Consider the following 22,694-nt stretch of genomic DNA (forward strand, 5'->3'; position numbering starts at 1 on the left):
TGCCAATAACTTTTAGCATCAATAATAAAAAGGTCCATTGGTTATAAAAGTGACATCTAGAAATGAATTCTGTAGTTTTATAGGTATTAACATGGAAAGATGTTTAAAAATATCAAGTTACAGACAGTATAACACCATCCCATTTTTTGTAAAAGAAAAGCTATGTGTGAGTGTAAGTAAACATGTATGTGTTCTATATCCACTGCAGTCGAGTCGATCTGAACTCATAGTGACCCTGTAGGAAAGAGTAGAACTGCCCATAGGTTTTCCAAGGAGTGGCTGGTGGATTTGAACTGCTGACATTTTGGTTAGCAGCCGAGCTTTTAACCACTGCGCCACCAGGGCTCCATATAAGCATAAAGTACGTTTAATTAAGAATGTTTACTGCTGGAAAGTGGAATTGGCTGGTAGAACTTTCACGTTTTACTTTATACACTTCTGTACTGGCTGAAATATCCCTGGGTGGCACAAATGGTTTGCCTTCGACAGCTGAAAGGTTGGCATTTTGAATCCACCCACCCGCGCTGTGGAGGAAAGCCTTGTCAGTTGACTTCCTTAAGATCACAGCCATTGAAAACCCTATGGAGTGCAGTTGTATTCTGAAACAGGTGGGGTCATCATGAGTTGGAATCGACTTCACTGCCATGGGCTTAGGTTTTTTATACCAGTTGAAAATTTACAATGAATATGTATTTTTATAATTACAGATTAAAAACTAAAAGCTCTCCAGTGAAAGTTCTTGCCTCTCAGGCAGGAATTCTGCTCACCTTGGTTTGTATGTGGTCCAGCACAGACATGCACCTATACTTGACAAAGCATGTGAGAGCAAAGATCATCGGCAGAAGTGAGTTCCCGGACGGATGCAGGGTGTTGGCTGCCTCACAAACATTTGGGGCCTGGGTGTATCCCCTCACCCCGAGGTCGGCCTTCTGCAACCTGGAGCAGTCCTATGGGGCTGGTGGGGAGAATTAACACAGACCATAGGCGGATGATGGCTGTGGGGCCCACGGATACATTAGGAAAAGGAAGCCATGTCACAGACTAAAGATGTCTACTGGGGCCCAATGTGACATGATTTCCCAATCCCCGGACTCTCCAGGACAGGATCACGGTCATCTTTAAGGCTCTGTCTTCCAAGGGAGGGAAAATCTACTTCCCATCTGGTCCTGGAACGTGGGAGTCAGTTCAGGCTGAGGCAAAGTTTTCAGGCAGATGAACTATATCTTTGTGGCCCCTGGAAACCATGGTGGTGTAGTGGTTAAGTGCTACGGCTGCTAACAAAAAGGCCGGCTGTTCAAATCCATCAGGTGCACCTTGGAAACTCTATGGGGCAGTTCTACTCTGTCTGATAGGGTCACTATGAGTTGGAATAGATGCCACGACAACAGGTTCAGCTGTTTTTTGTGTTTTTTTTTTTGGTTTTGTGGGCTCCCCCCCACCAGCCATATCTGAACCATTTCCATTTCCTGATACTCACTGTCCCTCAGGAGGCCCTCCCGGTGCCCTCAAGCATCTTTCTCCTCCATTTCTTTTCAAACTTCCTATCTCAGGAGCTGAAATGCTTTATTTAACTATGAAATTTGCTGTTGTTGGTTTTCATCAAGTTAATTCCGGTTTGTGAGGAACCATGTGTTACAGAGTAGAACTGCTCGATAGGGTTTTCTTGGCTGTAATCTTAATGGAAGAAGATCACCAGATCTTTTTTTCCAGGGCATCACTGGGTAGGTTCAAACAGCCAACTTTTAGGTTAATAGTGCAAATCATTTATGTCACCTCAGGCCCAACCCAAAAAACAAACAAAAAAAAAGACTTGCTAAATTGAACATATTTTCACTTTCTTAATAAACATTTATTGAGCATATCTAGTGTGAGAACTCTGATGTAGGTTCCTAGAAGAAAAAGGGGATCCAAAAGTTAACAACACTCAGTCTTCATCCTCAAAGGCATTTGCTATCTCTTGAGGAAGACAAACAAACACACTAATGCCACAAAGGGTGAAAAGGCCTAGGAGAAGGAAGTGTTTGCTGTGAGTTGAGAATGGAAGTCCTTGGCTGAAGACTCCCGATGGGAATTTGGCAATACATTGTTCCTTTTAAATCCAAACCCAGAAACTTTTGGTCAATGGTTTAAAAGACTTCCTTGGCCTGGGGCTAGGAGAGAAGGGTCTATGAATCTCCATATGTTTTAAGTGAAACAATTCAGACAGAGGGGGATATCGGTTCCAAGGCCATCTCACAGTCCTACACAGAAGCAGAGGGACTAGCTGCCTGGACCCTTCCACGTTGCCTCTTTTCCTCCACTAATCTGACCCTGGATGCCTGCTCTGTCTATTTAATCTCATGGAAGACTGGGCCTCAGAGGCTCAACTGCTTTGCCAGACATACTGCCAGACTGCTGCCTCTAGTGCCAGCTATGCCCTGGGCAGGCTGTACCAGCCAAAGGGCTAAATCCTGTGGCTTGGAGTTCACTCAAAGAAGCTGGGCCCTCAGCATGTGCTAGAGCCTCCCGGTTTCCACAGCTTCTACTCCTAGGCCTGCAAAACCCCTAACCAAGCTCTGCTTACCTGAGCTCACCTTTTATCGTCTATTACTCATGGGATCTGGCTCTCTGCTCTGGGAAGCCTGTCCATTTACTTAGACTTAAAAATGTTATAAAAACTTCCAATGTTATAAGAACCGAATGCACAAAGGGGCAATAACCAGACCATGTATGACAATAGACCCACAGACTGCAGCAACCTGTCTGGGAAGCCAAACCACAACCTCGGCAGCAATCAGCCCAGAAGAGTCAGGCGGTCATGACTGCCAACTTCCCTATTTTTTGCTGTCCTTCCTTTCCAATTCAGGATAACCAGAGAAAGCCAAATATGCTTCCCAAACCAATCACATAAAATGCCCTCAAATAGTTAGTCCACCTCCAGCTTCCCCATGCCAACAACCTCAGATCAGAGCATGCCTGAATCTTCCCCTTTTTGCCACTATAAAGCTTTTCCCACACCCCTGCCAGCCTTTGAGTTTGCCAAACACAAGTGATGGTGGCTGACTCTTGCTAGTTCTGAGTCAGTAGCCTCTGTTCTCATTTGGGTTGGTGCAGTGTTCATTTATTTCCACAGAACTCTGTACATAGTTCTCTTAAGGGTGTATGTGTCCTTCTGACTTGTTCTGTCTGGAGGACTGGTGTTCATTCAGGCAAAATGAATGCTGCAGCACTAGAGGCTTGCTATGTGCCATCAAGTCAATTCCAACTCATAATGACCCTATAGGACAGAGTAGAACTGCCCCATAGCATTTCCAAGGAACAGCTGGTGGGTTTGAACTACTGACCTTTTGGTTAGCAGCCTGAGCTCTTAACCACTTCACTACCAGTGCTCCACTAGAGGATTAAAACCAAAAAAAAAAAAAAAAACCCAAACCTGGTGCCACCAATTCTGACTCACAATACCCTATAGGACATAGTAGAACTCCCCCATAGAGTTTCCAAGGAGTGCCTGGTGGATTTGAACTGCCGATCTGTTAAGTGCCATAGCACTTAACAACTACCCTACCAGGGTTTCCCAATAGAGGCTTAGGGGGGACAGAAAATGACACCTCGGAGCTTCTGATGGCATTGAAAGGTTTGGCTCGCATTGACTTCAACCGCTGACCTAGATGGTGCCAGTCCAGCTCCCTAGCGTCCCTAGTCATTAGAGAAGAGAGTCCTTCACTATGTCTCTCTCTGCAGCAGCTAGGCTCTCATCTGTCTCATCTGTTTTCTTTACACATCAACTCCATTCTCCTCAATGGGCAGACTGGCTTCCTTTAATTACTCATTAGTTTGTACACGGGTCATGTCTTAGGCTGGGTTCTCTAGAGAAGCAAAACCAGAGGCTTCTCCTGATTCGCATAGCTGCAGGGCTGGTGAATCCAAGATCGGCAAGTCAGAGAATAGGGCTCTTGCTCACAGGCTGCAAAGATCGATGAATCTCGAGATTGGCAGGCAAGACCTCAGGTAAGCTGCTAGCTCAAGTCCCAAGAACCAGAGGTCAGACCAACAGAAGCCAGCTGCGGGACCCAGAATGTACAAAAGCCCACAAGCCTTTCCAGAATATCCACTTATATTCAATGCAGGCCACACGCCCAAGGATACTCCTTTTCAACTGACTGGCTACTCACAGCAGATCCTATCATAGAGGTGATCTCATAATATCAGATCTCATCATGGAAGTGATCACACCATTACACAACTATCAAACCACTGAGAATCATGACCCAGCCAAGCTGACACACAATCTTAACTATCACAGCTCCCAAAATAGCCACTGCAGCCCTACTTGACCTTCTAGAGAGAACACCACCATTGCCTGATACAACGTCTCTTAGTTAAAATCTTGCAAAAGGAGATATTTGTTTGCACAGTTTATCTGTCCCAGACAGGCCATACAGTTCATCAATCACTGGCCAGGCAATGGATTGTGCCTTTGATCAAATAGCCACCCATGGGCCAACATCCGAGGCTGGGAAAACGAGCTGAAGTCTTAAAAAGGATGTGAGCAAGTTGGGTATTATGAACATGTTCTACCACAGAAAACAATATTATTAAATGCCACAAAGTCTACACATACGCACAATCATTACAAGCTTACATTGAGGAAAAGCAGTGGATTACAGGATACTGCAGTGGAATGAAGAATAATGGACACTCCTAGAGAGATTCCTGGAGAAGGAGGAAAGAACGAGGGGTCCAGGAAGGACTTCATGCCAGGCTGATAAAACAGTTGTGTTCAGTATCAGTGACGAAACAGGGTCCAAAAAATCAGGATTGCTGATAAGAAATAAGGAGCCCTGGAGGCCCAGTGGATAACCACTCAGCTGCTAACCGAAACGTTGGTGATTTGAACCAACCTAGCAGCTCCATGGGAGAAAGACCTGGTGATCTCCTCCTGTAAAGATTATGGCCTAGAAAATCTTATGGTTTTTGTTCTACTCTGTCACGTGGGGTTACTATGAGTCGGAAATAACTCGACAGCACTTAACAACAGTAGAACATAGGCTGCATGGTCCTCTTGGTAGTTCTAAGAATATCCAGTGTGTCTAGGGACTTAGAATTCCTCATGTCCAGCCCTGTCACACTTCAGATGAGAGCACTGAGGGCCAGAGTGGCTGGTGACACATACGTGGCCACAGAGTTAAAGTTAGGACCAAGGCCAAGTTCAAGTTCTTGTCTCCAAACTCAGTGTTCTTTTAAGACTTTTCAGGATCACTTCGCTAGCTCACCCTTCTGTTAAGGCAGGTCCTCTCTTTCTAATACTGGGACTTTATAAAATGGATCCGTGGAAACAAAGAGCAGAAGGGACCAGCCCCTCCTCAGTGGCCTTCGTTGGAGAACAATCTGCTCCTCCGCACTGTCCTCATCCTCTTTTCTAAGACTGCTCAGACTCTGGCCCACACATCCCTGAGGACCCCCAACACTGTGTCATTCCTCAGGGTATATATAAATGGGTTGAGGAATGGAGCCACCACACTGCTCAATATTGAAGGGATCTTGTTGATATCCAGGTATTCTTTCTGGGAGGGAGTCACATAGATAAACACAGTGATGCCACCCGAAATCACAACTATGGTCAGATGGGAAGCACACGTGTTAAAGGCCTTCTTCCTCCCGCTTGCAGAAGGGATGCGCACTATCGTCAAGATGATGTACGTGTAGGAATAGGCCACAAGGACTATGCAGCAGAGAATGACCGTGGACGAAAGCATAAAATCCATCAGCTCAATGACGGTGATGTCTGCACAGGCCAGGGCTAGCAGGGGCCCACTGTCACAGAAGAAGTGGTTAATGATGTTGGAGCCACAGAAAGGAAGCTGGGAGATGAGGATGGTTGGAAAGAGGACAGATAGGAAGCCTCCCGCCCAACAGAAGACAACAGTCCCAACGCAGACAGGAGATCTCATGATGGTGCTATACCGCAGCGGGTAGCAGATGGCGGCATAGCGGTCATAGGACATGACTGTTAGCAGGAGAAACTCCACTGTGCCCAGGAAGAAGTAGAAATAGCACTGAGTGATACACTCAGCAAAGGAGATGATTTTATCCCCAGATACTAAGTTGGCCAACACTTTTGGGGAAATGACTGAGGTGAAAAGGATGTCCAAGATGGAGAGATTGCACAGGAAGAAGTACATGGGGGTGTGGAGGCGAGAGTAGGACAACACAATGGAGATGATGAGCAGGTTCCCCAGGAGGGTCAGCAGGAACGTGGGCAGCAGCAGCACCAGGAACAGCAGCTCCACTTCCCTGCTGAGAGGAAATCCCAGCAAAATAAATTCTGTCACCATCGCAGTCTGATTCTCCATGGGCCTGATGGGCCTGGTTCATTTTGCCTAATGGAACAAAGGGAGATAATGCTTAGGAGCATATTTAATGCACAAAAGGAGTCCCCAGGTGGTGAAAACAGTTAAGACACTCAGGTGCAAATGGTTAGTGCACTCAGTGCTAATCTAAAGGTTGGAGGTTTGAGCCTACCGAGAGGCACCTCAGAAGAAAGGCCTGACAATCTACTTCCAAACAGTCAGCCATCGAAAACCCTGTAGAGCACACTCGGATACACTTAGATCACCGTGAGTCAGAATGGACTCCATGGCAACTGGGACTGGGCAGTGCATGAGATCCCGTGGTTATTCACTAGGAAAACAGACATAGAATATGATCAGTCCAAATTAGACGTGTAATTCAAATTTAACTTGGTTTTAAATTATTTTCCTGTTGAATTGGAAAATGTTTAAAATGATAATGTCCAATCTTAGCAAGGATACCCTGAGACCTTCACTTTCAAACAATTCACCCAAATTTTCTAAAAGATAATTTGGCAATTTGTAAGAAAAGCCTTAAAATTGAGCAAATTCTTAGACTCAGAAATCCTCCTATGGTGAGGATATAATCGCGGATACGTTAAAAAGATTTTGCCACGAGAATATTCAGCGCAGAATTGCTTCTAATAGTAAAAGTTTGGCAACAACTTAAATATTAAATTATGGTACATTCAAATAATAACGCATCATGCACCATTAAAAATTGTATTTTATATAATTTATAATGACAAAATATTCACAATATGTTTAATATACATCTCAGTTTTTTGAAAGTAAGTTATAAACTAGTAGTAACATTACGATCCTATCTGGGGGGAAACAGGTAAATCAGCAAAAGTCCTAGAATAGAAAAGATATTGTGGAAGAAGAAGAATAAAGAGGAGGGACTTGCCCCAGCAGATACCAAGACTTGTAAAATTAGACCGACTAAGGCAATATGGTATTGGCACAAAACAAAATGACCAGTGGAACAAAATAGAGTGCCCAGAAACACATCTGCACAAATATGGAACATGTCAGAGCTGAAAGGAAGCTGGTACTGTTGCCTGTTCCTATGAGGAAAAATAGCATTGGATTCCTTCCCTCATATCAGACTTTAACATCCATTCCTGGTGGACAAAAACTTAAATGTGAATGTCTAAACTTTTAAAACTTCTAAAAGATAGGAAAATGTTGGTTTTGACCTTGGTATAGAAAAAAATTGGTTGCCGTCAAGTCGATTCTGACCAATAGCAACCCTAGAGGACAGAGTACAACACCCCCGTAGGGTTTCGGTGGCATAGTGGTTAAGAGCTAAGGCTACAAACCAGAAGGTGGGCCATTCTAAACCACCAGCCACTCCCTGGAAACCCTATCAGGCAATTCCACTCTGTCCTATAGGATCATTATGAGTCAGAATCGACTCAATAGTAAAGATTTTTTTTTTTTTTTTTTAAATAGGATTTCCAAGAAGCAGCTGGCAGATTCAAACAGCCAGCATTCTGGTTAGCAGCCAAACTTAACCCCTCCACCACCAGTCCAACCCATAGACCTCTTGGTAAGCACATGGCCCCTTCTGTCCAGAAGTCCAGGCCAATCCTGCATACTTATGTTTTTGTTTCTAGTTTAGCACTTTTTTGGTCTTCTGTAATAAAGGATTGGCCTGGACTTCTGGACAGAAGGGGTCATGTTCTTACCAAGAGGTCTATGGGGTGAACTAGGAAAAAATGGGAGAACAATCCTGAGGATTGAGTTATCCTCTATCAATCTAAACTGAGTTAGAATTCTATATCAGCCACTCCTGTGCAGAGTCTGTCCCCAAGATCTGCCTCACCTCAGTGCAGTCATGTCATATTGATGTTCTTTCCAGCCAACTCTTTGGGACCTGTATTGTCAATGATCCTTTTTTTTTAAAGCTTCATTAAAATATATTTTATATACCATACAATTCACCCTTTAAAGTATACAATTTACTGGCCTTTAGTTTATTTGCAGATTTGTACATCCATCATCACAATCAATTTTAGAATATTTTCATCACCTCAAAAAGAAACCCTGTACCCTTTAGCAGGCACTCCCCAAATTCTCCTTCCCCTGATCTGTGGTAACCACTAATATACTCAGTGGCTCTACAGATTTGCCTATTCTGGACATTTCATATAAATGGAATCATACAATATGTGACTGGTTTCTTTTACTTAGCGTAATGTTTTCAGGGCTCATCCATGTTGTGGTACGAATCACTACCAATGATCCTAAAGAAGAAATGTCACAGGAGGAGTGTAAGATCCCTGGGCAGAGCAGATACACACAATAATTACTAAGAACAGATGTATTTGAAGTTTATAAAATCAAGAAGGATAATTGAGAGGCTAAACCTGGGCTCGGTCCCCAATCCTGAAAATGGTAAGATGAGGAAGCAACACAACTCACTTACCTCTCAAAATGCATCTCTGCAAAATCATTGCTACACCCAGGGAAAAATCACTGTCTTACATTAAAAATAGCAAGAAGTTTAATGAAGACAAAACTACATGCCTTGGATTATAACAGGAACTGCTGCCCTCCAGGCAGCCCAGAAATGCCAAATGGTTGCTCTGCCTTCACGTCAACTGGGGTCCTCTCACGTGACCCCTAGATCCCTATAGCTCAGGTCTGCTCACCTGGGCTTTGCTGCCACCTATGATCTTCCACAGTAACTATCTCGATTAAAAAGTCACAGTAAGCTACACACTAGATTAGTAGCATTTGACAGGTGGAATGAACCCTTCCCAACCCACCTGGATTTCTTCTCTAGCTGTGGACCCTTCCCAGGGGAACATGCACATTGTGTAGACAGATGGAAGTCTAGTCTGCTGGATGTTTGCACCGGACAGGAAGTTACAGGGTGTGGCAACCATTCCATGCTACAACATAGATGAGCCTTGAAAGCATGACGTTAAGTAAAACACCAGTCACAAAGGATCACATATTGTATGGTTCAATTTATATGAAATACCCAAAACTCTCTGAGGGCCTAACCCTGAGTGTGTGAGGAAGTGGTATTTGGTTTAGGTGAATAGTTCTGACTTCCATGAGGCTCTGGGCCATCTGCTGATTAGCTGGGTCCTCCCATGCTGTCTATCCCATCTGGACCCAGCATGAGGGAGGGGAACTCTTTACTAAACTACTAGCTAGTGTTTTGTTCCCCTCTCTTGCTACCATCTTCATGCCCTCTTTGCTGTCTTACGCTCAGCACCCATAGCCCAGTCTTGGTCTCTTCTTGATTCCAAGGCAAAAGAGAAAAGGAAAGCAGAGCTCACCTAGTGATCATTCTGCTTCTCTCATTTACCCTCCCCAATGCCCCAGATCATATGGAAACCCTGGTGGCGTAGTGGTTAAGTGCTACAGCTGCTAACCAAAAGGTTGGCCCTTCAAATCCACCAGGCATTCCTTGGAAACTCTATAGGGCAGTTCTGTTCTGTCCTATAGGGTTCCTATAAGCAGGAGTTGACGGCAACAGGTTTGTTTGGTTTGAGCAGGTCATGGGTCCCTAGGGCTGAATTTCCTCCAGGGTTACCGTAGGACAGTCAGATTCATTCAAGGGGTATCAAGAAAACTCCAGACTCAGAGCCAAGAGATCTGATTTCAAGTCCCACCTCTGCCTCTTACCACCTGAAAAACTCAGGTCAAGTCACCTCATCTTTCTGGACATCTACACATGAATTCTTACAGGACAAGCAGGGGTAATGCTCTTCTCATCTTTCTCACAGCCTAAACCCTGGTGGCATAGTGGTTAAGAGCCACAGCTGCTGACCAAAAGGTCAGCAGTTCAAATCCACTGGGCGTTCCTTGGAAACCCTATGGCGCAGTTCTACAGCGTTGCTATGAATCGGAATCGACTGGTTGGCAACAGGTTTTTTTTTTTTTTTTTTTTCTCACAGCCTGTCTGAGAAGATCAAAATATAAAATAAGATAATTCACATAAAGTGCCTTAGGAAATCATAAACCACCATAACAAAACCTGTTGCCGTCGAGTCGATTTCAACTCATAGCGACACTATAGAACAGAGTAGAACTGCCACAAAGGGTTTCCAGGGAGCTCCTGGTGGATTCAAACTGCCATCCTTTTGGTTAGCAGCCATAGACCTTAACCACTACACCACCAGGGTTTCAAAACCAGCACACCAGGTGTTATTTCTAGATACCAAAATTGCAAAATAGAAATAAACCACCACACCAGGTGTTATTCCTAGATGCTCTACTATTCTGCAATTTTGGCAAAGAAAAAATTCCATCTTTCCTGTCCCTACTAGATAGTGACCATCCCACCCTATAACACTTACTTCTGGCCACAGGACATATCTTGTCAGGCCACAGTTCTGCCTCAATCAATTGGTCGCTTCTTGGATAACATATCTAGTTGCCTACAAAGAGTGAAGACAAAGTGAAGATGCTTCTCCACATGGATATTTTGCTTAGCTCTCCTTGCCCAGGATTCCTGGAAGTGAGGAAGAAACCAGACCCTGTCCTCTGCATACTACAGAGAGATCAGCAAGCTTGGGGGGATTCCAGAATACTTACACCAGCCTAAATGAAGCAAACGGGGTCAGCTTCCAACACCCTCGTCCACCTGGCAGCCAGGAGCAGCCCCAGGCTTGGGTGCTGTCATGCTGTGGCTTCTACTACTGCAAACACAGTACACTGTCGGGACAGAAGGGGCAATCCTATGAAGGGGTCTTACATCTGGGGCCCACTGGGGCTGGATGGCATGGGCCCAGATGACAGCATGCACTTTCTAAGAAGGATCCAATCATGAGAGAGTCCTCCGGGGTACAATTTACGCAAAGCTGTCCCTGAGCACTGAGCCCGAGCCTGATGCCCCTGTGGCACACTTAGAAAACGATGTGAACTCAAGCATGTCTGCGCCAGCAAGAACTGAAGTCTGAACGCTAGCCAGTTCCAACACCACCCAGACACATCTGAGAATGTCTCACAGCAGAGTCCTCCCTCTGCCCTCAATCCAATCCCACCAGGACGACTCTGTCTGCCCCTACACCCCATGCTACCTAGTCCCCTCCTCTCTGACATCCTCAAGTACTGTTTTCAGTATGGCACTTTCTACCTCACAAGTCTTCAGTGATTTTCCCCTGTCTGAAAGAAGATAATCACAAGCTGTATAGCCTGGAGCTCAAGACCCTCCCATCCTCAGTCTCTCTCTGAATCACCTCCCATCCCCAGTTCCCACCATTCCCTTAAACAGCTTTTACTTCAGTCTAACCACTATATTCAAAGGAGCCTGATAGCACAGTGGTTAAGTGCCTGACTGCTAATTGAAATGTCGGTGGTTTGAGCCTACCATCAGCTCTGCAGGAGAAAGAAGTGGCAGCTTGCTTCTGTAAAGTTTTACAGCCTTGGTAACCATATGGGGAAGTTCTACTCTGTCTTATAGGGTTGCTATGAGCCAGAATCCACTGGATGGCAGTGGGTTTAGTTTTGGGTTTTGGGAACCACTATAGTCACTCTGACTATGGAGCCCTGGTGGTACAGAGGTTAAGAACTACAGCTGCTAAGCAAAAGGTTGGCCATGTGAATCCACCAGCCACTCCTTAAAAACCCTATGGGGCAGTTCTGCTCTGCCCTATAGGGTCACTATGAGTTGAAATCAACTAGACAACAATGGGTTTGTGCTCCAAACTGTGCTTGTGCTTTCTTACTTCGAACCTGTGCCCTTAGTGTCACATCCTGGCATTTTAAATGACTTCTCTATGTTCCTCATCCAGAACACAGATTTTATCCCTCCTGCTAAAGCCTTAGCTGGGTTCACCTTCACTAGACATACTTTCTCCCACGTGTCTGTCAGTTTGTCATATTGTGGGGGCTTGTGTTGCTGTAATGCTGGAAGCTATGCCACCAGTATTCAGGTAACAGCAGGGCACCCATGGAGGACAGATTTCAGCTGAGCTTCCAGACTAAGGCACTCTAGGACAAAGGACCCAGCAGTCTACTTCTGAAAACAATTAGCCAGTGAAAACCTTATGGATAGCAGCAGAACATTCTCTGATATAGTGCTGGAAGATGAGCCTCCCAGGTTGGAAGACACTCAAAAGATGACTGGGGAAGAGCTGCCTCCTCAACGTAGAGTAGACCTTAATGATGTGGTTGGGGCAAAGCTTTTGGGACCTTCATTTGATTATATGGCACAACTCAAAATGAAAAGAAATAGCTGCAAACATCCATTAATAATTGGAACATTGAATGTATGAAGTATGAACCTAGGAAAATTGGAAATCGTCAAAAATGAAACGGAACACATAAATACCAATATCCTAGGCATTAGTGAGCTGAAATGGACTGGTATTGGCCATTTTGAATCAGACAATCATATAGTCTACTATGCTGGGAATGACAACTTGAAGAGGAATGGTGTTGCATTCGTTGTCAAAAAGAACATTTCAAGATCCATCCTGAAGTACTATGCTGTCAGTGATAGGATAATATCCATATACCTACAAGGAAGACCAGTGTCATGGATTGAATTATGTCCCTCCAGAAATGTATCAGCTTGGTTAGGCCACAAGTGGTTGTCCTCCATTTTGTGATTTTCGTATGTGTTATAAATCATAATCTTTGCCTGTGGTTAAAAGGATTAGGGCAGGATTGTAACACCACCCTTACCCAGATCATCTCCCTGATCCAACATAAAGGGAGTTTCCCTGGGTTGTGGCCTGCACAATCTTTTATCTCTCCACAGATAAAAGGAAAGGGAAGCTAGCAGAGAGTCGGGGACCTCATACTACCAAGAAAGCAGCACCAGGAGCAGAGCGTGTCCTTTGGACCCGGGGTCCCTGCGTCTGAGAAGCTCCTCAACCATGGGAAGACTGAGGACAAGGGCCTTCTTTCAGAGCCAACAGAGAGAGAAAGCCTTCCCCTGAAGCTGACTCCTTGAATTTGGACTTTTAGCCTACTTTACCGTGAGGGAATAAATTTCTCTTTGTTAAAGACATCCACTTGTGGTATTTCTGTTATGGCAGCACTAGATAACCAAGACGACCAGTTAATGTGGCTATTATTCAAATTTACGCACCAACCACTAGGGCCAAGGATGAAGAACTTAAAGATTTTTATCAGCTTCTGCAGTCTGAAATTGATAGAACATGCAATCAGGATGCATTGATAATTACTGGTGATTGAAATGTGAAAGTTGGAAACAAAGAAGAAGGATTGGTAATTGGAAAATATGGCCTTGGTGATAGAAACAACGCCAGAGATTAAATGATAGAATTTTGCAAGACCAATGATTTCTTCATTGCAAATACTTTTTTTCACCACCATAAACGGTGACTATACACATGGACCTTGCCAGATGGAACACACAGGAATCAAATGGACTACATCTGTGGAAAGAGACGATGGAAAACTCAATATTATCACTCAGAACAAGGCCAGGGGATGGACTGTGGAACAGACCATCAATTGCTCATATGCAAGTCCAAGCTGAAACTGAAGAAAACCAGAGCAAGTCCACGAGAGCCAAAATACAACCTTGAGTATATCCCACCTGAATTTAGATACCATCTCAAGAATAGATTTGACGCATTGAATGCTAGTGACCGAAGACCAGACGAGTTGTGGAATGACATCAAGGACATCATACCTGAAGAAAGCAAGAGGTCAATGAAAAGACAGGAAGGAAAGAAAAGACCAAGATGGATGTCAGAGGAGACTCTGAAACTTGCTCTTGAACATCAAGCAGCTAAAGAAAAAGGAAGAAATGATGAAGTAAAAAAACTGAACAGAAGATTTCAAAGGGCAGCTCAGGAAGACAAAGTAAAGTATCATAATGACATGTGCAAAGAGCTGGAGAAAGAAAACCAAAAGGGAAGAACACACTCAGCGTTTCTCAAGCTGAAAGAACTGAAGAAAAAATTCGAGCCTCGAGTTGAAATAGTGAAGGATTCTATGGGGGAAAATATTAAACAATGCAGGAAGCATCAAAAGAAGATGGAAGGAATACACAGAGTCATTATACCAAAAAGAATTAGTCCATGTTCAACCACTTCAAGAGGTAGCATATGATCAGGAACCTATGGTACTGAAGGAAGAAGTCCAAGCTGCACTGAAGGCATTTGCAAAAAACAAGGCTCCAGGAACTGACAGAATAACAACAGAGGTGTTCCAACAAATGGATGCAGTGCTGGAAGTGCTCACTTGTCTATGCCAAGAAATATGGAAGACAGCTTCCCGGCCAACTAAGTGGAAGAGATCCATATTTATGCCTATTCCCAAGAAAGGTGTTCCAACTGAATGCAGAAATTGTTGAACAATATCATTAATACCACACGCAAGCAAAATCTTGCTGAAGTTCATTCAAAAGTGGCTGCAGCAGTATATTGACACGGAACTGCCAGAAATTCAGAAGAGAACCAGGGATATCATTGCTGATGTCAAATGGATCCTGGCTGAAAGCAGAGAATGCCAGAAGGGTGTTTACCTGTGTTTTATTGACTATGCAAAGGCATTTGACTGTGTGGATCATAACAAACTATGGATAACATTGTGAAGAATGAGAATTCCAGAACACTTAACTGAGTGTTCTGTACATAGATCAAGAGGCAGTTGTTCAGGCAAAACAAGGGGATACTGACTGGTTTAAAGTGAAGAAAGGTGTGCATCGGGGTTGTATCCTTTCACCATACCTATTCAATCTGTGTGCTGAGCAAATAATCTGAGAAGCTGGACTATATGAAGAAGAACAGGACATCAGGATTGGAGGAAGACTCATTAACAACCTGCCTTATGCAGATGACACAACCTTGCTTGCTGAAAGTGAAGAGGACTTGAAGCACTTACTAATGAAGATCAAAGGCCACAGCCTTCAGTATGGATTACGCCTCAACATAGTGCAGGACTGGGCAGTGTTTCACAGTGTTGTGCATAGGGTCGCTATGAGTCGGAACCAACTCGACGACAGCTAACAACAACAACAGACTTTTCTTGCACTTGGAATCAGGAATCCACAGTGTAGAACTTGAGTGTCTTTAACTTTTTAAATCTAAATATAACACATATACGGAAAAGTGCACAAATAATAAGCTCAATGAATTATAAGCACCACTGTCTTAGACATCTAGTGCTGCTATAACAGAAATACCACAAGTGAATGGCTTTAACAAAGAGCAGTTTATTCTCTCACAGTCCAGTAGGCTATAAGTCCAAATTCAGGGTGTCACCTCCGGGGGAAGGCTTTCTCTGTCTGTTTGCTCTGGAGGAAGGTCCTTGTCCTCACTCTTCCCATGGTCGAGGAGCTTCACAAGTGCAGGAACCCCTCAAAGGGTGAGCTTTGCTCCTGGCACTGCTTTCTTGGTGGTATGAGGTCCCAAACTCTCTGTTTGCTTCCCTTTTTCTTTTACCTCTTGAGAGATAAAAGGTGGTACAGGCCACACCCCAGGGAAACTCCCTTTACACTGGATCAGGGAGATGACCTGAGTAAGGGTGGTGTTACAATCCCACCCTAATCCTCCTAACATAAAATTACAATCACAAGCTGGAGGACAACCACACAATACTGAGAAGCAGGGCCTAACCAAGTGGACACATATTTTTGGGGGGACAAAATTTAATCCATGACAACCACCCAGGTCAAGAGTTAGAATGGTATTAGCACACAAGAAGCCCACTTCAAGCCCTCAGCCTCCATCCCAAATGTAACTATTATCCTGATTTCTAACACCATGGATTGTTTTTGCAATTCATATAAATGGAATTATATGTTTTGTTTCGTGTCTGTCTTCTTTTGCTCAGCCTTTTATTTGTGAGAGTCAGCCTTTGCTGTATAATACTCCATCATTTCGTTTGTGTTTATTTTGCCACTGAAAATGTTTTTAAGTTCCTTGGGAATAGGGATATTTGTCGTAATATCATTTTAGAATCTCACAATGCCTAAAGGATAACTAAGACTTGCTCAATACATATGAATTTTAGTTGACAAAATTTCTTAGCAAATCCCACTGGTTCTTTATTGTTAGGTGCTGTCGAGTTGGTTCTAACCCACAGCAATCCTATGTACAACAGAACGAAACACTGTCCAGTCCTGCACCATCTGTGCAATTGTTGCTATGTTTCAGCCCACTGTTGCAGCCACTGTGTCAACCCATCTCATTGAGGGTTTTCTTTTTTCACTGACCTTCTGCTTTACCAAATATGATGCCCTTCTCCAGGGACTGATCCCTTCTGATAACATGTCCAAAGTATGTGAGATGTAGTCTCCCCATCCTTGCTTCTAAGGAGCATTCTGGCTGTGCTTCTTCCAAGATAGATTTGTTCATTCTTTTGGCAGTCCATAGTATATGCAATATTCTTCGCCAACATCATAGTTCAAACCTGTCAATTCTTCTGTGGTTTTTCTTATTCATTGTCCAGCTTTCGCATGCATACGAGGTGATTGAAAACACCATGGCTCTGGTCAGGCGTACCTTAGTCTTCAAGGTGACATCTTTGCTTCTTAACACTTTAAAGAGGTCTTTTGCAGCAGATTTTCCTAATGCAAGTATGAATTTAGGAAAATCGGAGGTTGTCAAAAATGAAATAGAACACTTGAAGATAGATATCCTAGGCATTATTGAGCTGAAATGGACTGGGATTGGCCATTTTGAATCAGACAACCATGTGGTCTACTATACAGGAAATGATAAGTTGAAGAGGAATGGTGTCACATTCATTGTCAAAAAGAAGTTTCAAGATCTATCCTGAAGTACAACACTGTCAATGATAGGATAATATCCATATGCCTACAATGAAGACTGTAATACGACTAACACGACCATTATTCAAATTCACGCACCAACCACTAATGACAAAGATGAAGAAATTGAAGATTTTTACCAACTTCTGCAGTCTGAAATTGACCAAACATACAATCAAGATGCATTACTAATTACTGGTGATTGGAATGCGAAAGTTGGAAACAAAGAAGAAAGATCAGTAGTTGGAAAATGTGACCTTGGTAATAGAAATGATACTGGATATTGCATGATAGAATTTTGCAAGACCAACAACCTACTTATTTGAAATACCTTTTTTCAACAACATAAACGGTGACTTTACACTTGGACCTCACCAGATGGATTATACGCATGGAATAAAACTGACTATATCTGTGGAAAGAGACAATGGAGTAGCTCAACATCATCAGTCAGAACAAGGCCAGGGTCCGACTGCAGAACATACCATCAATTGCTCAGTGCAAGTTCAGGTTGAAGCTAAAGAAAACTAAAACAAGTCCATGAGAGCCAAAGTACAAACTTGAGTATAACCCAACTGAATTTAGAGACCATTTCAAGAATAGATTTGATGCATTAAATTATAATGACTGAAGAGCAGATGCATTGTGGGATGACATCGGGGACATCATACATGAAGAAAGCAAAAGGTCACCAAAAAGACAGAAAAGAAAGAAAAGACCGAAATGGATAGCCGGAGAGACTCTGAAACTTGCTCTTGAACATAGAGTAGCTAAAGCAAATGGAAGAAGGGGTAAAGTAAAAGAGCTGAACAGAAGATTTCAAAGGGCTTCGAGAAGACAACGTAAATTATTATATTGAAACCTGGAGTTAGAAAACCAAAATGGAAGAATATGCTTGGCATTTCTCAAGCTGAAAGAACTATAGAAAAAATTCAAGCCTCAAGTTGCAATGTTAAAGGATTCTATGGGTAAAATACTGAACAACACAGGAAGCATCAAAAATAGATGGAAGGAGTACACAGAGCCACTGTACCATACCAAAAAGAAATGTTCAACATTCAACCATTTCAAGAGGTAGCATATGACCAAGAATAATGGTATTGAAGGAAGACATCCAAGCTGCACTGAAGGCATTGATGGGAAACAAGGCTCTAGGAATTGTCAGATAACCAACTGAGATGTTTCAACAAATGGCTGCAATGCTGGAAGAGCTCACTCATTTATGCCAAGGAATTTGGAAGACAGCTACCTGGAAAATCGACTGGAAGAATGTATATTTGTGTTCATTCCAAAGAAAGGTGTTCTAACAGAATGCATAAACTATAGTACAATACCATTAATATCACATGCAAGTAAAATTTTGCTGAAGATAATTTAAAAACAGTTGCAGCAGTACATTGACAGGGAACTGCCAGAAATTCAAGCTGGATTCAGAAGAGTATGAGGAATGAAGAATATCATTGCTGATGTCTGATGGATCTTGGCTGAAGGCACAGAATACCAGAAAGATGTTTACCAGTGTTTTATTGACTACGCAAAGACATTCCACTGTGTGTATCATAACAAATTATGCATAACATTGCGAAAAATGGGAATTCCAGAATACTTAACTGTGCTCATGCAGAACCTGTACATAGACCAAGAGGCAGTCCTTCAAACAGAACAAGGGGATATGGTGTGGTTTAAAATCAGGAAAGGTGTGCATCAGGGTTGTATTCTTTCACCATACTTATTCAATCTGTATGCTGAGCAAATAATCAGAGAAGCTGGACTGTGTGAAGAAGAATGTGGCATCAGGATTGGAAGCTCATTAACAATCTGTAATATGAAAATGACATAACCTTACTCGCTGAAAGTGAAGAGGACTTGAAGCACTTGCCAAAGAAGATCAAAAACTACAGTCTTCAGTATGGGTTGCATCTCAACATGAAGAAACCAAAAATCCTCACAACTGGACCAATAAGCAATATCATGGTAAACGGAGAAAAGATTAAAGTTTTCAAGGATTTTATTTTACTTGGATTCACAATCAATGCCCATGAAAGCAGCACTCAGGAAATCAAACAACATATTGCATTGGGCAAATCTGCTACAAAAGACCTATTTAAAGTGTTATAAAGCAAAGATGTCACTTTGGGGACTAAGGTGTGCCTGATCCAAGCCATGGAATTTCAAACACCTCATATGCAAAAGAAAGCTGGACCATGAATAACAAAGATGGAAGAATTAATGCATTTGAATTATGGTGTTGGTGAAGAATATTGAATATACCACGGACTTTACATCAGAAGAGCAAACAAATCTGTTATGGAAGAAGTACAGCCAGAATGCTCCTTAGAAGCAAGGATGGTGAGACTTCATCTCGTGTACTTTGGACATGTTATTAGGAGGTACCAGTCCCTGGAAAATAACATTGTGCTTGGTAAATAGGGTCATTGAAAAAGAGGAAGACCCTCAAATAAATGGATTGATACAGGGGCTGGCAACGATGGGCTCAAACACAGCAATGATTGTGAGGATGGTGCAGGACTGGGCAGTGTTTTGTTCTGTTGTACATAGGGTCACTATGAGTCGGAAGCAACTCAGAGGCACCTAACAATAACAATAACAACAACTCTGTCAAGTGCTATTGTAAGTACAGAGCATACAGAAATGAATAGGCCAAAGACTCTGTCTTCAGAGTTTTCGTTCTGGTAGGGAAGACAGACTAATATAAATATGTAAATTAAATATCACATAATCCACCACCACTGCCATCGATTCGTAGTGCTATGAATAAAAGAGAATAAGGTGATGGACAGTGATGGGAGTCTATTTTACTTCAGATGGTTAGGAAAAGTCCTTCTAAAGAGGTGACACTTTGGGGCAATAGAAAAACAAAAAGGCCACTATGGCTGGAGTAAGTTCAATGAATGTGGAGGATGAAGATATCAAGAGTCAGGCAGAAACTCCTAGAAAAGAGACAGAGGAGGAATTATCCTGCAGCTCCTGGTGCCTGGTCCATTCCTGGCTCATCACAGATACACAGTGCATGCCATTTCTGCCCATGGCCACAAATCCCACTAGCCCAGCCCTTGGAAGGGCCTTGCCTGCCCTTTTTCCTTCTCTTTCCCTCAACCATACTCATTAAACTTTGTCCATAGTTTACCATGCTCTACCCAGACCCAGACCCAAGGGCTGGTGGAAAAAAAGGTAAACTTTCCTTCTTAAAGTTAGAGCAATCAATAGCCAAGGGATTTGGAAGTGGCTTGGGTCTTGTTATCACAGTGTTATAATGAGCCTCCAGAGAAGTCCTACAGTTTCACTCTGGAGAGAGGAATTCTTCCCTCAGTGGTTAAATCCTTGGAACTCAAAGTTTCAAAATTCCGTAGAAACAAGCAACCAATTCAAATACACCAGGCCAGTACTAGATGCACAGCGAGACAGAAAGTCTCTCGAGAATGGCTTATTTCAGGAATGTTACCCCGAATGTAAATGAATGGTAATCCATTAAGTGTGTTGCTTAACTTCCATATACTTGTGAATTTTCCTTCCATTAGTGATTTCTAGTTTCATTCCATTATGGTTGGAGGAGATATTTTGTATGATTTCAATCCCTTTAAATTTATTGAGATTCGTTGTGGTCTGTTCCTGGAAAATCGTCCATGTGCAATTGAGTAAAATGTGTATTCTGCTATTATTGTTGGGTTGAGTGCTCTGTATATGTCTGTTAGATCTAACCGGTATGTAGTGTTGAGTTCACTAGTTGTTCTATCCGTTATCGAAAGTGGATTATTGAAGTCTACAACTATTATTGTAGAATTGTCTATTTCTCCCTTCAATTCTGTCAATTTTGCTTCATATATTTTGGGGTTCTGTTGTGAGGTGTATATATGTTTATAATTGTCCTATCTCCATGATGGATTGACCTGTTATCAGTATATGTAATATCCCTCTTTGTCAATTGTAACAATGTTTTACTTAAAGTCCATTTTGCCTGATACTGGTATAGCCACTCCTGCTCTTTTTTAGTTACTCCTTTCATGGAATATCTTTTTCCATTCTTATACTTTCAATCTGTTTTTGTCTTTGGATCTAAAGTGAGTCTCTTGGAGACAGCATATAGATGAATCATGATTTGTTTGTTTTATTCTGTCAATCTTTGCCTTTTAATTTGAGAGTTTAATTTGTTTGCATTTAAAGCAATTAATGATAAAGGACTTAAATCTGCCATTTTACTATTTGTTTTCTATACTATATTTTTTCTCTCAATTCCTTCATTACTGCCTTCTTTTTTTAGTTGATTTGTTTTTTTATATGCACCATTTTTATTCCCTTCCCATTTACTTTTCTGTATTTTTTAGTAATTTTCTTAGTGGTAATCTTAATGGGTTACAATTAACATCCTAAACTTATAACAATTTAGTTTGAATTAACACAAACCTAGCTTCAGTAGTATACACAACTCTGCTCTTATACATCTCTGTCCCTCCTCATTTATGTTGTATTGTCACAATTTTCATCTTTACATATTGTGTCCATTAATGTAGATTTATAATTATTGCTTTATGCATTTGTCTTTTATATCATATAAGGAAAAAAGAAGTGTACAACCCAAAAATACAATAATACTTTTATATTTACCTATGTAGTTACCTTTACCAGTGTTCTTTTTCATATAGCTTTGAGTTTCCGTTTGGCGTCCTCTCATTTTAGTCTGAAGGACTCCCTTTAGCATTTCCTGTAGGGCAGGTCTATTCATAATAAACTCCCTCAGCTTTTGTTTATTTGGGAATGTCTTAATTTTTGAAGGGTAGTTTTGTCAGCTATAGAATTCTTGATTTATATGTTTTTCTTCCAGTAATTTAAATATATCATTCTGCTGCCTTCTGGATACCATGATTTCTGATGCGAAATCAGGTGTTAATCTTATTGAGAATCACTTGTACATGAGGATTCACTTCTCTCGCTGTTTTCAAGATTCTGTCTTTGTCTTTCAACAGTTTAATTATGATGTAGCTCAGTATGGATCTCTGAATTTATCCTGCTTGGGATTTGTCGAGCTTTTTGGAGTGTAGATCCACGTCTTTCATCAAATTAGAGAAATTTTTTGGCCATTATTTCTTCAAATATTCTTTCCGCCACTTTCCCTCTCTCCTCCGCTCCTGGGCTTCCAGTTATGCATATGTTGCCGTACTTGATGGTATCTGTCTTGGTCATCTAGCGCTGCTAACAGAAATACCACAAGTGGATGGCTTTAACAAAGAGAAATTTATTTTCTCATAGTCTAGTAGGTTACAAGTCCAAATTCAGGGTGTCAGCTCCTGGGGAAGTCTTTCTCTCTCTGTCAGCCTTCTCATCAGTCTTTCCCCAGAGTAGGAGGCTCTCCATGCAGGGACCCCAGGTCCAAAGGACATGCTCTGCTCCCAGCACTGCTTTCTTGGTGGTACTAGATCTCCGATTCTCTGCTTGCTTCCCCTTCCATTTTATCTCTTGGGAGATAAAAGGTGGTGCAGGCCACACCTGAGGGAAAATCCCTTTACATTGGATCAGGAATGTGACATGGGTGAGGGTGTTACAATCCCACCTTAATCCTCTTTAACATAAAATTACAAGCACAAAATGGAGGACAAACACACAATACTGGAAATCATGGCCCAGCCAAA

The 22,694-nt window shown here is 42.4% G+C and overlaps 1 protein-coding gene across 1 annotated transcript; it reads right to left on the reverse strand.

Moving 5' to 3' along the window:
• Nucleotides 1-5,408: 5,408 nt before the first annotated feature.
• LOC100669514 (olfactory receptor 6J1) lies at nt 5,409-6,339 on the reverse strand. The gene has a single exon (XM_003420930.3). The coding sequence runs from the start codon at nt 6,330-6,332 to the stop codon at nt 5,409-5,411; it is 924 nt and encodes a 307-aa protein (XP_003420978.2). The 5' UTR covers nt 6,333-6,339.
• Between the last annotated feature and the right edge of the window lie 16,355 nt (nt 6,340-22,694).

The sequence above is a fragment of the Loxodonta africana genome, chromosome 10, assembly GCF_030014295.1.
Source record: "Loxodonta africana isolate mLoxAfr1 chromosome 10, mLoxAfr1.hap2, whole genome shotgun sequence".
In the NCBI taxonomy this organism is placed as follows: Eukaryota; Metazoa; Chordata; class Mammalia; order Proboscidea; family Elephantidae; genus Loxodonta; species Loxodonta africana.